Here is a 12,916-nt window from a genome sequence, read left to right as displayed (position 1 = left end):
ACTCGTATTGTCCTCTTACTGTATCGCCACCTGGTCCGCTCTTTCACCCGGCCTTGGCTGTATCCTCGCTTCTGTGCAAGTCATCCAGATGAACCTCCAAGAACGATTTCACCGCCTCGTACGTCAAGAAACTAGTTCCAATACTCGGAGCCACCTTAAGCAAATTCGGCAGCAATCCTCTGTACAATCCCGTAACACCTTCCGCCTTGATGATGTTTTGAATCGCATTGATCGCATTTCGATCCTTATAACCCAGCTTTTCCTGGCTATCCTTCATTCCTGCTACCTGCATCCGTCTGCGCAGTACGTCGAGAGGATAGGTGAGAGTCTGTGAGATGCTTCCTGCAAGCGCACCGCAGGCGAGCTTGAGCAACGCCGAAGGTTCACTTCCATCGGCGGGAGAGAACTTTTTGCGCGCAGCTTCGTAAAAGTGAAAGTTCAGGGCTACGTAAGGTGCAACTCCGATCGAAGTGGGCACGCAGCCTCGGTACAGTCCGCGAACACCACCTTCTTCGCGATAGACTTTAGTGGTCATTGCCCAAATTCCTGGAACGGCTTTTTGTCTCGCTTCGATCTGCTTTCGGAGCACATCTTGAGAGATCTTTTCGGCGCCTCCTGCAGCGGCTTTTGTTGAAGACGATGCGTTGGATGCAGCGGAAACAGCCTCGCCCTTGGCCTCGTTGTACATGTTCGCGCTGGCGATACTGATTCGGGATCGGACCAGATCCAGCGGGTAGGTGCTGACGACACTCGCGATACCTGCAACGGCACCAGCGGTGAGTTTGCGAACAACATCCAGCTCGCCCGACCCTTCTGGACGTAGATACGTCTTGCACAGCTCGTACGTGGTGAACTGGACGGCAGAGTAAGGGGCGATTCGCAAGCAATTGATTCCATTGCCTCGCATGAAGCCGGCGAAACCTTCCTCCTGCCACATCTTGACGAGACCGGTCCAGACGCCGTTGTACGCTCGGTTCTGTGCTGCTCTTGCTTTGCCTGCTGAAGAGGTTACGCCCGAAGATCGGGAGGATTGCGGTTGAACCTGCATGATGATCTTGAGGCGTTCGAGGGGGGAGACGACGGTTCGAGAGGTGGCACCTGCCGCACCACCAGCAACAAAGTAGGTGATGAGGAAGGCATGATTCGCGTGTGCGTGTGCGTGTGCAGAGTGGTTGTCCCTCGTCTGCTGCGCAGATGAGGTTTCTGTCTCTCCTACATCGGAATCGGGGGATGCGTTGAGCGCAGACTCGGTGTGATGCAGCTGTTGGTACGCTTTGGCGCGAGCAAGTTCGGTAGGTGTGAAGGACGCATCCGATGCTGCGGTCGAGCCGGCTCGTGTGGTGACTGATGGTCGAGCGCGCAGTATTGGTGGTCGATCAGTGGTTGGCGCCGATGGTAGGGTTGTCTGGCTTGCGAGCGAAACGAGGGCGGTCGCAGACTCGAGGAAGCTCTCGAGAGTTGACGCCGAGGTGGACGCCTGACTCGAGCGCGTGAGGCCAGCCATTGGGCGCGTCGAGTCTGCCATAGTCGCCATGGTCGCGAATATGGGTGCGTGAGCGAGATCAAAGCAGAGACAGCTTTTCTATCGATGTTAGCATATCACGTTCTATACAAGCCCCTTGATGTGAATGTTGCTGCTTATTTGAGTTCACTTGTCCATTGGAGTTAGGCAAGCGCTTCTTGATACGTGCTCGTTGCAAGCAGCGTGTTACAGAGAATGCGGGGAACGCGGCCTCTATCCTGCAGTGACAGCTGCGCCTCGATTGCGAAAGTGTTGTGTATGGTGAGGTTGTTTGAGTGCACGATGCGGTACGATGCCGCCCTTTTTTCCGACTGTCACGGAAGCTTGTTCTCGAGCTCGGATCGGCGTGACTCGCTCGGAAGTGACCGGCTACCGTTTTGTCGCTTTCGGGCAGCGTACGAGTGCGGTCTGCTGCCGTTTTTTCGGTACAGTATTTGGTCTGCGTGCCTTTTCCGGAGAAATTGCCAGAAATGCGGAGATCGAGCTGCCTCGTGATGGTGCTGCTTTTCGCTTTCGCCTTTCAAACAGAAGACCGCACTACGCAACGAGCCGATGTAGCGCAAGAGGTTGCACACGCAGAGTTGTTTGAGATACTGGATGTGCTGCTTTATCGGGGCCTCGTTCGAGTCTACTATGGAACGAGGTTTGAGGGCGGGGTAAGGGCGTCTGAAGTTGTGGTATCAAAGGACCTTGCGGAGCAATAGAGGGTGAAGCTCGTTGATCTCTGCGAGTCTGTCCATGTCTATATACTGTAACCCAGCTGTCGACTGTACCCGGTCATGACCGTCTCTTCGTGTGATCAGCCGGCTCGACACTCAGTCACGCACTATCGCGGAGTCACGTCACTCGTGCCGATCCTCAACCACCTTTGTACCGGAACAACCGAATCTTCTCTGCAGCACCCTTTCTGTGTCGGCTCGCTCAGCGGGCTCGCTCGCGTGGGGCAGCGCAGGAAGTGTGAAAAGTCTCCGATAGGCCGGGTGTGTGACACATCCTACACAGAGACAGCAGACACTAAGGGTCCGGATCGACCTTCGCATTTGAGGGGTGAAGGGTGAAAGCGTGTTGAAAGCGGCATGCTTTTTACTCCACCTGTCTGCTGCCGATCTTTTCCGACGCATTCCATCGCCGATTTTCAAGGTCAATTCAGCCGATCAGGAAGCACTTGTCCACCTCCGAACGAACTTGCACAGTGATCTCTGCGCTCAAATACGACTAGACGGACATCTGCAGGCAATGTCAGAGGGCGACAGTGGATCGACCAATGTACTACGAGTTTGTCAATCACAGGCAACTGCCAGCTTACCGCACTCACCAATCCAGTGTCGATCCGACAGACTCGCCCAGATGCTGAATTCTCGACTCAAAATCCCATAAGCCCACGAACAAAAAGCAGACGCTAGTCGAATCTTCGTGAGAATGGTTGCTTTCGCATGTGTATTTCGTTCCTTGCAGTGTCAAGGAACTATGTAATGTGGTCTTTCGACCAGAGGTTTTTGGTGTTGAAAGTACATGTGATGCCGTGACATCAAAAGATGAGATATGAAAAGAACAAGAGACCGAATGGAAAGAATATGCAGGCAGGCGGGGGGAGACGTTGAGTGCAAGTGCAGACTACACCATTAAATGTAGGTGTCGTAGGCCTGGGGAGCGAGGGTCTCGGGGGTGTTGTTCTTCATCGAGAGAGTGTGAGCAGTGCGGGGAGCGGCAGGCAGACGCTTGAGCTGGACGCGCTCACCCTTAGCCTTGGCCTCCTTCTTGAGCTCAGCGTTGCGCTTGACACGCTGCAAGAAGTCGTCACGGCACTTGGAGTGCTTGACGTGCTCGACGCGGACGTTGACGCGCTTCTCGATGTATCGGTTGCCGACCACCTTGTAGATGATCACACCAACAGCTCGTGGGGCGACGTTGAAGACGACACCGGTGCGGCCGTGGTAGTACTTGTGGGGCATACCCTTCTGCTCGGCAGCGTTGGCCTTGATGTCGACAATGTCACCGGCGTGGAAGGGTCGCAGGTAGGTCGACAGCTTGATGGGACCATGCTGGCGGAACTTCCTCGCGAAGAGGTGGCGGGTGCGGGCCCTGTAACCGAAAGAGTGCTATTGGCGGTTTCATGAATGGCGATCAAGGGGGGAAGATATCAGTATACGGTTGAAAGGCGAACAGACGAAAGGGCCTCTGTGTCGGGATCAGTCACATCAATCCTGCATCTTCCAGAGCAAAGAGGTCGCGGCACAGAAGCTTGCCCATCCGTGAACAGTTGCGTGCCAACAACGCGCCAGAGCGTGCCATCAGAGAAGGTTTATGTCGGGTCCACGTTGTAAGGCGCAAATTAACGGTAGCGTGCATCGATGATGAGGTGGTGACGAGGTGAGGTTCTTCAAACTGTGCTGGAGGTTGCAGTGCATGTGCTCGGTGTCGACAGCCTCATCTGGGTCCCAGCAGAGTCGGCTGACATTACCAATGTGGTGCGCAGTGCTGTGTGTTGGAGGATGCTGGGCGTTGAAGATTCGAACGAGACCTCGATTGCGTGGAACATTGTCACAGGTGATCCTTGCTCTGCGGCATGCTGGGGTGCAGATCCTAGCAAGAGTCCGGACTGTCCATCACAAAGTCATGATAACTGATCCATCGCTTCTTTCGCGCGAAGATGTCGATGTGGGACGCACCGACATGCTACTACCGCCGGATGGTTGCCAGCCAAGATGTCATGCTTTGCTGTTGCCCCGTCGATCCTGGTATGCTATGTCTTTGCTTTGCAGCTGTTCACGCCGTATTTCTTCCAAAATGAGCATACTGCCCTTTCATGCTCTGCGAATGTCCCTGCTCCTTGCTATATCTATCGAATGCTTTGTGATGACAAGGTCGATAACGGGATGCTGCTTTTGCTCGGTGGATGCTGTGCTGAATTGAAACCTTTGGCTCCGGTAGATGCGAGGAGTATGATGTGATGCTGAGGTCGACATTGTATGTGCAACTTACAGGCATTGTGACTTAATGATCTCTTGAGGTGGTGATGGTGACGAGAAGGATGTTGATGATGGCCACCTCGGATCGCTTTGGTCTAGCTTGGCTGCGCTGCGCTAGCTGATTGTCAGGCTCCAAGTCACAGGCCGCTCTGCGCACACAGAGCCTCTCCAGCCAAGGCTCACTCTTTCGTGCCTGTCCGTCTGGCGTAGCCTGGAATCTTTGCCCCGTTGTCTCGTCTCCGTCTGCAGCCAGTCCCTTCTCGTCGCCTGCCTCACACTCAGGGCCAGTCTGCACACCGACCACGGTGGAGAGAGACTCATCCTGGCATTCGACTCGTAGAGGCTGCAGCCCGCGACCTGTGCCAGGTATTCAAGAATTGCTGAAAATCCAAATTTTCGAAGAACAAATACAAAAAACAGCCGGCCGGTCACGTTTCCAATACAAGCAGTCACGTGCAAAGGAAGGGACGAAAAGCGAAGAAGTTGTCCTCTGACTGGTTCTGCTGCCAGAGAAATCGAATTCAAAGTCGAGAAGAGATCGCTAGCGTTGGGCTGCTGCTGCTGCCGCCGCTGCTGCTGGTCGCTCTGGCTTGAAGCTGGAAGACTACATTGCAACAAGGGATTGGCGAGAACCAGCGCAAGGCAGACGCAGGTCTAGGAAGCCCTTCTCAGCCAGCTAGCAGGCTAGCCAACCGAGACGAGTCCCTGCGCGGCGAGCACCAGATTCGACAGCAGGAGGCCGGCCAGCCAGGCTAGTTGACAGATTCGTCCGGCGACACTTCTACCTTCTAGCCTCTCACCATACCCATCAAGGTAAGTTGCACCGAACCCGTTTGCGGTCGTGTGCTGGAGAACATGCCCATGGTGGCCTCGATCCAAGACACCCGACGTCCTTCGCCAGCGACGGCAGCAATCGCACCGACGACGATAGCAGTTCAATAGAGAGAAGGAGTATCCCGACACGATGACGATTCGAATTCGAGAGCACTAGCACCACCACTCGACCATATACCCATAGATTTCGCGTATACCCAGCAGCCTATCAGATACCCACATCATTCAGCAACTTCCGCTCATCCATTCGACCTTTTAACGACTTCATGCCAGCGCTTCGAAGTATGCCTCATCTATGATAACGTCATAGCAACGCACCATTGACCATGCTTCATCTGCTCGACACTGGCCTGGCATCACGAGGATGGAGGATAGTTCAGCAGCATTGCGCATGCGTCGTCGTCGATTCGCGTAGATGCAACTTCGCACGCACGATGCACAATGGTCATCGTCGAACCATCTACCACTCGACTTCAGGCGCCATCCTTCGACTAGCAACCAGCTGGCAGGACGTGTTTGGATTCTACATCAAGAGTCTGTGCCTCGGGAACGGTATTGGCGGTGTTTATTCACTGCCGCCGTTTGTCTGGGATGAGGACGTTGGAATCCAAACTTTCCCTACCTCTTCAGCGCTGGATTTTTCCCATCGTCATCGTCGTTCCGCATACTCTCTCTTTCGTCGTTTGCAGTCCGACAACCAAGGGTGACTTGATCGAGGCAACCTAGCATTTTCAAGAGCTTTGACCCTCGCATGCACAAACAGGCAAAACCACCAGTGATGGGTCAGCGTTTACTGACCACATTGATGCCCGCCCTTGATCATCTGACTCTTCTGACTGATTTGCTCCCCCCCTCCCAATAGACAAGATGCCTCGTGCTCCTCGCAAGCAGTCCAAGACCGCCAAGGTTCCCCGACGACCTTTCGAGTCGGCCCGTCTCGACAGCGAGCTCAAGCTCGCTGGTGAGTACGGTCTGCGCAACAAGCGCGAGATCTGGCGCATTGCCCTCACTCTCTCCAAGATCCGACGTGCTGCCCGTGAGCTGCTCAAGCTCGACGAGAAGGACCCTAAGCGTCTCTTCGAGGGTAACGCCATTATCCGTCGTCTGGTGCGCATCGGTGTGCTCGACGAGACCCGCATGCGTCTCGATTACGTGCTCGCGCTCAAGATCGAGGACTTCTTGGAGCGACGTCTCCAGACCCAGGTGTTCAAGTCGGGTCTTGCCAAGTCGATCCACCACGCCCGTGTTCTGATCGTCCAGCGCCACATCCGCGTCGGCAAGCAGATCGTCAACGTCCCCTCGTTCGTCGTTCGTCTCGACTCGCAGAAGCACATTGACTTTGCCCTCACTTCGCCTTACGGTGGTGCTCGTGCCGGTCGTGTCAAGCGCAAGCGTGCCCGTGCTGCCGCTGACGCTGCTGGCGGTGACGACGCCGAGGAGGACGAGGAGTAAATGTTCACACCTCCACAACACTCGACTTCGCCATGCATTCTCACTCCCTACACAACATTCACACACACACATGCGTTCGTCCCTGTTAGCACCGGCTAGTTTGCCTTTCAGCCGTTGTTGACAGACGACGGTTCGTCATCATCATCATGCACATGTATCTTGTATTTTTCTTCTCTCGCACAAGAGAGAGACCTTCTTCGTCGACGTCTGAGACCTTAGCTGGTTTTTCAGTGTCACAGCAAACACCCCCAAAAAAGAAAGGCAATTCTCACATCACAGATTCTCTTTTGCTTCCTACACACACGTTTTGCTTCACACACAGATTGAAATTCTGAGAGGAATTCAGACGAAGTGTTGTTATTGTTGTAGGTCGAGGGATTCAGCGTAGACATCTTGCATGAGTTCTGTGATATCGCTTCTGATTTCGTCGATGGTTGTTTCGAGCTGTGCTAACGTTTCTGTTTGAGAATCGTTGTTGTCCCTATCCAGGTCGTTTGGGGAATCGGGTTTGTATATAGTCTTCCTCAGCTGGTCTCTTTGAACGACGTTTCTGAGCAATGCATTTTCCTTGGATTGGATTCGATCTACCAACGTAGCCAGCTCCGGATGTGTGGAGTGGGAGAGTTCCGTCTGGATGGCGCGGAGTCGATGGCCGCATTCGATGAGTGCCTGGGTGGTGAGTTGAAGGATCTGCGCGAGTAGGCGGGAGGAGAGGGGCACGGTGGTTGTGCTGCACCCTGCACAGCCCCGACCGTTGGTTGTGGTGGAGGAGGAATCGTTGTTCTGGGAACCGTTGACGGGGGCGGGAGCAGAGGTGGAGGAAGACTGGGCGGGGTCGAGGAATTGGTCGAATGCATCATCGTATTCGCGCCAGATGGAGATGCGTCGTTCTTGCACTTCGGTCACCGCTCGCAGTAGCGAGAGCGGTGTAGAGGGTTCGCCGTCTGTGGCTGTTTCGGCTGTTGAGACTGCTTCCGGCATGCTTGAGATGGCTGATGTGATGACGATGGATAGTGGGATGGGAAGTGTGGGATCAGGAGGAAGAAATGAGAAGCAAAGCTGTGGAGGCATGCGAGGCTTCTTCGGGTCGAAAGGGATGATTATGTAATGATGAGAGGTGCGGCGCGTTCGGGTTGGCCGAGTTGGGAGAGTGGAGTTAGATGGACCGTTCGCTGTTGTTGCTCTTTTGACATCTTCTCGACACCTTGCAATCGTTTGCGCAGTCACAGTCTTGGTCAACACTCTGACGATCCGATATCTGGTTTCACAAGCTCGAGTCCAACGAATCGATCAAAGACTACTCCCAACTACCGGACGACAGGCACCCAACTCAATCTTCGCACGGCTCGAATTCCTTGAATCTTTCGTCACACATCATGTCAGAAAGAGTAAGTCCTGAGATGCTCGACCCATCACACGCCAACGTTCTGCTCACTGACCACTCCTGTGCTTCTCCTTGCCTCCTTCACACCCCCTCGACTCCTTGCTTCACCACGACCAACGTCGTCAGGGCCGTGGTGGACGAGGCGGCAACACCTCTGGCCCATCGCATCGCGGTGGTGGTCCTGGTCGAGGCTCCGGCGCCCCGCGTGGTCACTCGAACCGCGGCTCTTCCCGCGGTGGCTCCCACTCCAACTCCAACTCTGGTCCATCCGATCGACCAAAGAAGGAGGCCATCCTCGATCTCTCCAAGTACATCGACCAGACCATCCGTGTCAAATTCGCAGGCGGTCGTGAGGTCTTCGGCACGCTTAAAGGCTTCGACCAACTGATGAACCTCGTCATGGACGAAGTCAAGGAGTCGCTACGGGATGAGGAGGGCAACGTGACGGACAAGACGAGGAATCTCGGGTTGGTGGTGTTGAGAGGTACAGCGTTGACGGTCATCAATCCGGCGGATGGGTTTGAGAGCATTGAAAACCCGTTTGCGCAGGCCGAGTAGGTGTAAGGAATGTCGATGAGGGAAGAAGGGTGGAGTGGAAGAGGCACGTATTGGTTGGAAGATGATTGAGGGAGGGGGATTTCGAGAGCACGATGAAGAATACAAACAAACTGTACTTTTACCTTCTGCTTCTCTCTGGAGGCCCTAAGTTGTGTGAACTCACTCTGTTGTGCTGGTTCGAAGAGGTTGCTAGAAAGAACACGGAGCGTCACACACGACGCAGACAGTCACAGCGGGCTTGTTCTAGATATAGGATGAGGATGACGAGCAGAGACATGCAGAAAGGCATCTGCTCTCGGGATTTCGGTCCTTCAACTCCTCAGCTCATCCCAACCTCCAGCATCCAACGTGTACCCGTCCCTCGGTTCGCCCGACATCAAGTGACCAACCTCCAACCTCAATCCCTCTCTCGGATCCCACTCCAGCTCCTTCTCATCCAAACTCCACACGCTCACCCCGACTTCGTTCTCTCCCCTCAACTCCACCACCCCACTATGCACGGGGAAGCGCCTCTGCGGTCCAAGATGGTTCACATACTTACCCATCTGCCAGCCGTTGACGTAAAGCTGAGCTCTGAACTTCTTCCCTTGCGCTTTTCTAAACGCGAAGGTCAGTCCGAGATCGATGTCCTCGGCAACGTCGAGGGAGAAGGTTGTTCTGTAGAAGACCACCCTTCCTCTCTCACCCCTCGAGTCCTTCACCGAGGGCCAATCCGCAGTGTCGAATCCGGGAAGATGCCAGCCCTCCACCTCCGCACGCAACCCGCCTTCATTGAGCGATCTTCTGACATGATCCGGTGCCGATTCGCCTCTGAAGTTTCCCTGAACCTTCCACCTCACCTCTGGATCCGATCGCTCGGTAGTGCGAAGCGAAGGGAAGTTGAACGCGACGATACCACGCGGTAGCTTCACCGCTTCCAATGCTCGATCCTCGTCCGCAAACCCAATGGGCAGCTGACCCGCTTCCATCTCGATCCCCATGTGATCTTGTAGGACCGTGATCACATTCTCCTCGTCTTTTGCGTGAAGAGTTTGAGGCGGAATGCTAAAGCTGGCACCGGAAGCAGATTTCTCCCGATTAGACTCGGCACTCCCCAAGTAAACCCCGTTCAACCATACGCTGAACGCGGAAGATCGTCCTCCTTCCACCTTGACATACACATCCGAAGGCGCATGAGAGGGTGTGGAGAAATGACCACGCCACAGAATGTTGTTCGCGTGGAACCCGTACTCGGACGCGAACAGGACCACGCCGTGCGTGTCGAGGCTCGGGTCGTGGGCGTAGGGATTGAACGAGTTGGTCTTGTTGGCGTCGACCCAGTCTGTATCGTCGAAAGCTGCTTGTGCTTCCGGGATGCAATCTTGCCACCTCCAGTCTAGGTCGGAGAGGTCGGGAGGTTTCCAATCGAGTGCAGCTTGGGGAGGCCCAGGAAGCTCCAACGTGTAGAACCATCCGTTGTCGTCCTGCGGTGAGGTCTCGATCTGCTTCCCATTCCAGTACACGTTTTTGAGACCGGGAAGGGCCATCATTGCTGTCGTTGTCTCGTTGGACACCGACCCCCAGAGGTGGATCGTGTCGAGCGGTCTGGAGGTGGTCGAGTAGGTGGCGTTACGCAAAAGATCCACATCAAGCAGGATCACAGTCTCGTCAGTGAGACCGAAGAAATGATTGATGACGTTGTCCGGTTTGCGTCTGAGCTGCATCGCCAGACGACTCGTTTGCTCCTGATAGCTGGCAGGAGCGGCAAAGTCCCGCTGCGTTTCCGAAGTTGGTGTGAACTGAAGGATGATCCAGATGCCCTCGAACGTCTTGTACGCCACGTAGCGTCGGTTCGGCTCCTGATCATCAGAGGTCGGAATCGAGCCCCGGACATTCCTAGGTTCACCTTTGATAGCCGAATGCATCCGCATCACTCGCTCCCGCTCATCTTCGTCCGCTTCTTGCAACGTAGCTGTGACACCATCCAGCGTGAACATCTGCATCTCCGTAAAGCGGTTCTTGGGATCTTGCACCGTCAGCGAGTACTCGATCAACTGGTTCGGCATGTAATCCAACGACACAAGCACATAGTTCGCGAACGAGGCGATGCGGTAAACGTTGACGGTGCTGAATCGTAACAACAACCCTCCTGGAAGCTTCTGATCGACGGGAACGATATGACTATCTCTACCATCCAGGTAGTTGTTTCCGACCCACGGGCTGTTGGGGTTGCTCCTATCTCCGAGCAGGATCGTCTCTCCCAACGATTCGATCTCTAGTGCGAAGCGGATACGTCGCGACTCGGTGGTATTGTCGTATCGCACAATGTAGAATTTGCTCTTGGTCTCTGGGTTTTCCAGCACGGTGGATCGGAAGATCGTTGCGTCGACGGTCTGGTTGGTGTCCAGGTCCATTGCTTGCGAGATGTTGAAGCCAGGCTTGTCGAAGATTTGTTCGGTCATGGCGAGGTCCGGGAAGGTGGAGAGGAAGTTGCCTTGGCGTTTGAGCTCGGTGTACTTCTCCGTGGTCTGACGGTGCTCGTTGAGTGCAGCACCGTAGTCGTACGAGGTGTAGACGTCCGGCTCGGCCAGCCCACCCCAGTTGGTTCCGCCATAGACCATGTACAGCGATAGCAGAGTCACCCTCTGCGCTATCAGAGCCTGGTTGGCAACACGGGTGAAGCTGGCGTTGGTCATGCGTCCGCACGCCTCGTACCCAGGACCGCCGTACGGATCGTAGCTTCCACCTTGAAATTCGGGAATGTAGAACGGCTGATCTGGATTGGTCTCCATGTGGTACTGCAGGTAGTCGTCACGGAAGGGCACCCACGTGGTGGGATGCGAGCAGTCGAAACGCTGAGGATACGAATCGAGTCCGTACAGATCGACGAGGTCGACAAAGTTGTTGTCGCGTCCTGGATCGTTGTACGTGATGGGTACGGAGATGCCATGCCCCTTGAGTGTGGTGACGAGCTCCTTCATGTATGCCCGCTCTGCTTTGCCCGTCTTGTACTCGTTGTCTGCCTGGACAAGGATCACGCTGCCACCCGTGAGATGATCCGATTTGGATGGGTCATAGACAAGCTGATGTTTGACCACCACTTGAGAGATTGCTTCAATGTAGGGCTTCCATGCCTCCTGCCACGCCGTGTCGTTGGTCCTCAACACTGCATCGATGTTGACAGTCCAGGGTGCCATGCCTCCCACCGTCGTCTCGGCGTTGATGTAAGGTCCAGGGCGAACGATCACAAACAGCCTGACCTGCTTGGCTACGGTCAAAAAGTAGTCCAAATCATTGACAACTGTCAGATCGATCGAGTCGGCATGGGCCGACGGTTGGATCAGACCCCAGTGCGTGTAGATCGAGACCGTGTTGAATCCGGCGGCTCGGATCTTCTGCAAGACATCGCGCCACAAGCTAGGCACAGGGAGGCGCCACGGGTGAAACTCGGCTGCAAACACAAAGAGGCGCTGCTGCCCGCCAGCGAGCGCCAAGCTGTACTTGTCAAAGACGACGGCAGAATTGTTGCTGTCGCGAGGAAGGGTCCATTTGCTGCTGTGCGGTGCCGCTGACTTGGGCGATGGCGAAGAATCCGTTCGCTCTTCCGCAGGCTCTATGGAGAAAGGGGCTTGGGAAGCACTTGCCACGTGTAGAAGCGACGCAAACCCAGCGGCAATGCAGCCGATAAGGCTTGCTGTACTCAGTCGCATTATGGAGGCTTGCTAGATTTGCCCTTGGACGTCGTCCAGAACGAGCGTGGTCGACGGATGTAGCGAGGCAACGTCGTGCTAGGCTCAAGGGGAAAGCGTGAACCGTGCGTTGCCGTATGTGGAGAGAATACGCTTGTCCAGAACCGCACGCATCGGATGCCTGCCAACTTTTCCGCAAACGGTCGGTCAACTTCGCGCCATGCGACAATTCCGGTTCGGCTCATCTCTTTTGGAGCTTGCTCGCAACACTTCGCTTGCAGAACCGATCTCAGCATCCCCAGCGCGGGTTTCGAACCGCACCATAGTGCGGGATGACAGCCTCGCTCGCGTATGCACTTGGCCTTTTTTCACAAAATGACAATAGACTGCGTGTTGCTCTCTTGTATAATACAACTACGCCCAGACACAAAGGAAGCGCCACGAGAAGGGCAGCTCGGCGTTTATTTAGCAGGTTGACGGACGCACGCTTGCTTGATGCTGACGTGCGCGAGGCGTGCTTGCCTTGTGC

General features: G+C 55.0%; 6 protein-coding genes across 6 annotated transcripts; 2 read left to right on the top strand and 4 right to left on the bottom strand.

Moving 5' to 3' along the window:
* Nucleotides 1-43: 43 nt before the first annotated feature.
* On the bottom strand, nucleotides 44-1,504 carry PHSY_006294 (hypothetical protein; the record flags this gene model as incomplete). Its single annotated transcript, XM_012336897.1, has 1 exon — nucleotides 44-1,504. The coding sequence occupies one exon, from the start codon at nucleotides 1,502-1,504 to the stop codon at nucleotides 44-46; it is 1,461 nt and encodes a 486-aa protein (XP_012192287.1).
* Nucleotides 1,505-3,144: 1,640 nt separating this feature from the next.
* PHSY_006293 (60S ribosomal protein L21) lies at nucleotides 3,145-5,991 on the bottom strand (the record flags this gene model as incomplete). The annotated part of the gene is made up of 2 exons (XM_012336896.1): nucleotides 3,145-3,604; nucleotides 5,948-5,991. The coding sequence occupies 2 exons, from the start codon at nucleotides 5,989-5,991 to the stop codon at nucleotides 3,145-3,147; spliced, it is 504 nt and encodes a 167-aa protein (XP_012192286.1).
* Nucleotides 5,992-6,192: 201 nt separating this feature from the next.
* PHSY_006292 (40S ribosomal protein S9) lies at nucleotides 6,193-6,777 on the top strand (the record flags this gene model as incomplete). Its single annotated transcript, XM_012336895.1, has 1 exon — nucleotides 6,193-6,777. The coding sequence occupies one exon, from the start codon at nucleotides 6,193-6,195 to the stop codon at nucleotides 6,775-6,777; it is 585 nt and encodes a 194-aa protein (XP_012192285.1).
* Nucleotides 6,778-7,134: 357 nt separating this feature from the next.
* Nucleotides 7,135-7,848, bottom strand: PHSY_006291 (protein transporter; the record flags this gene model as incomplete). Its single annotated transcript, XM_012336894.1, has 1 exon — nucleotides 7,135-7,848. One exon carries the CDS (start codon nucleotides 7,846-7,848, stop codon nucleotides 7,135-7,137), a length of 714 nt encoding a protein of 237 aa, XP_012192284.1.
* Nucleotides 7,849-8,153: 305 nt separating this feature from the next.
* PHSY_006290 (hypothetical protein) lies at nucleotides 8,154-8,719 on the top strand (the record flags this gene model as incomplete). The annotated part of the gene is made up of 2 exons (XM_012336893.1): nucleotides 8,154-8,165; nucleotides 8,288-8,719. The coding sequence occupies 2 exons, from the start codon at nucleotides 8,154-8,156 to the stop codon at nucleotides 8,717-8,719; spliced, it is 444 nt and encodes a 147-aa protein (XP_012192283.1).
* A 311-nt stretch (nucleotides 8,720-9,030) lies between these two features.
* PHSY_006289 (beta-galactosidase) lies at nucleotides 9,031-12,408 on the bottom strand (the record flags this gene model as incomplete). Its single annotated transcript, XM_012336892.1, has 1 exon — nucleotides 9,031-12,408. The coding sequence occupies one exon, from the start codon at nucleotides 12,406-12,408 to the stop codon at nucleotides 9,031-9,033; it is 3,378 nt and encodes a 1,125-aa protein (XP_012192282.1).
* Nucleotides 12,409-12,916: the final 508 nt, after the last annotated feature.

This window comes from Pseudozyma hubeiensis (genome assembly GCF_000403515.1).
Source record: "Pseudozyma hubeiensis SY62 DNA, scaffold: PHS58, whole genome shotgun sequence".
Classification (NCBI taxonomy): domain Eukaryota; kingdom Fungi; phylum Basidiomycota; class Ustilaginomycetes; order Ustilaginales; family Ustilaginaceae; genus Pseudozyma; species Pseudozyma hubeiensis.
Note: the sequence above shows the minus strand (reverse complement) of the source record. Positions and strands in the feature narration are given on the sequence as shown.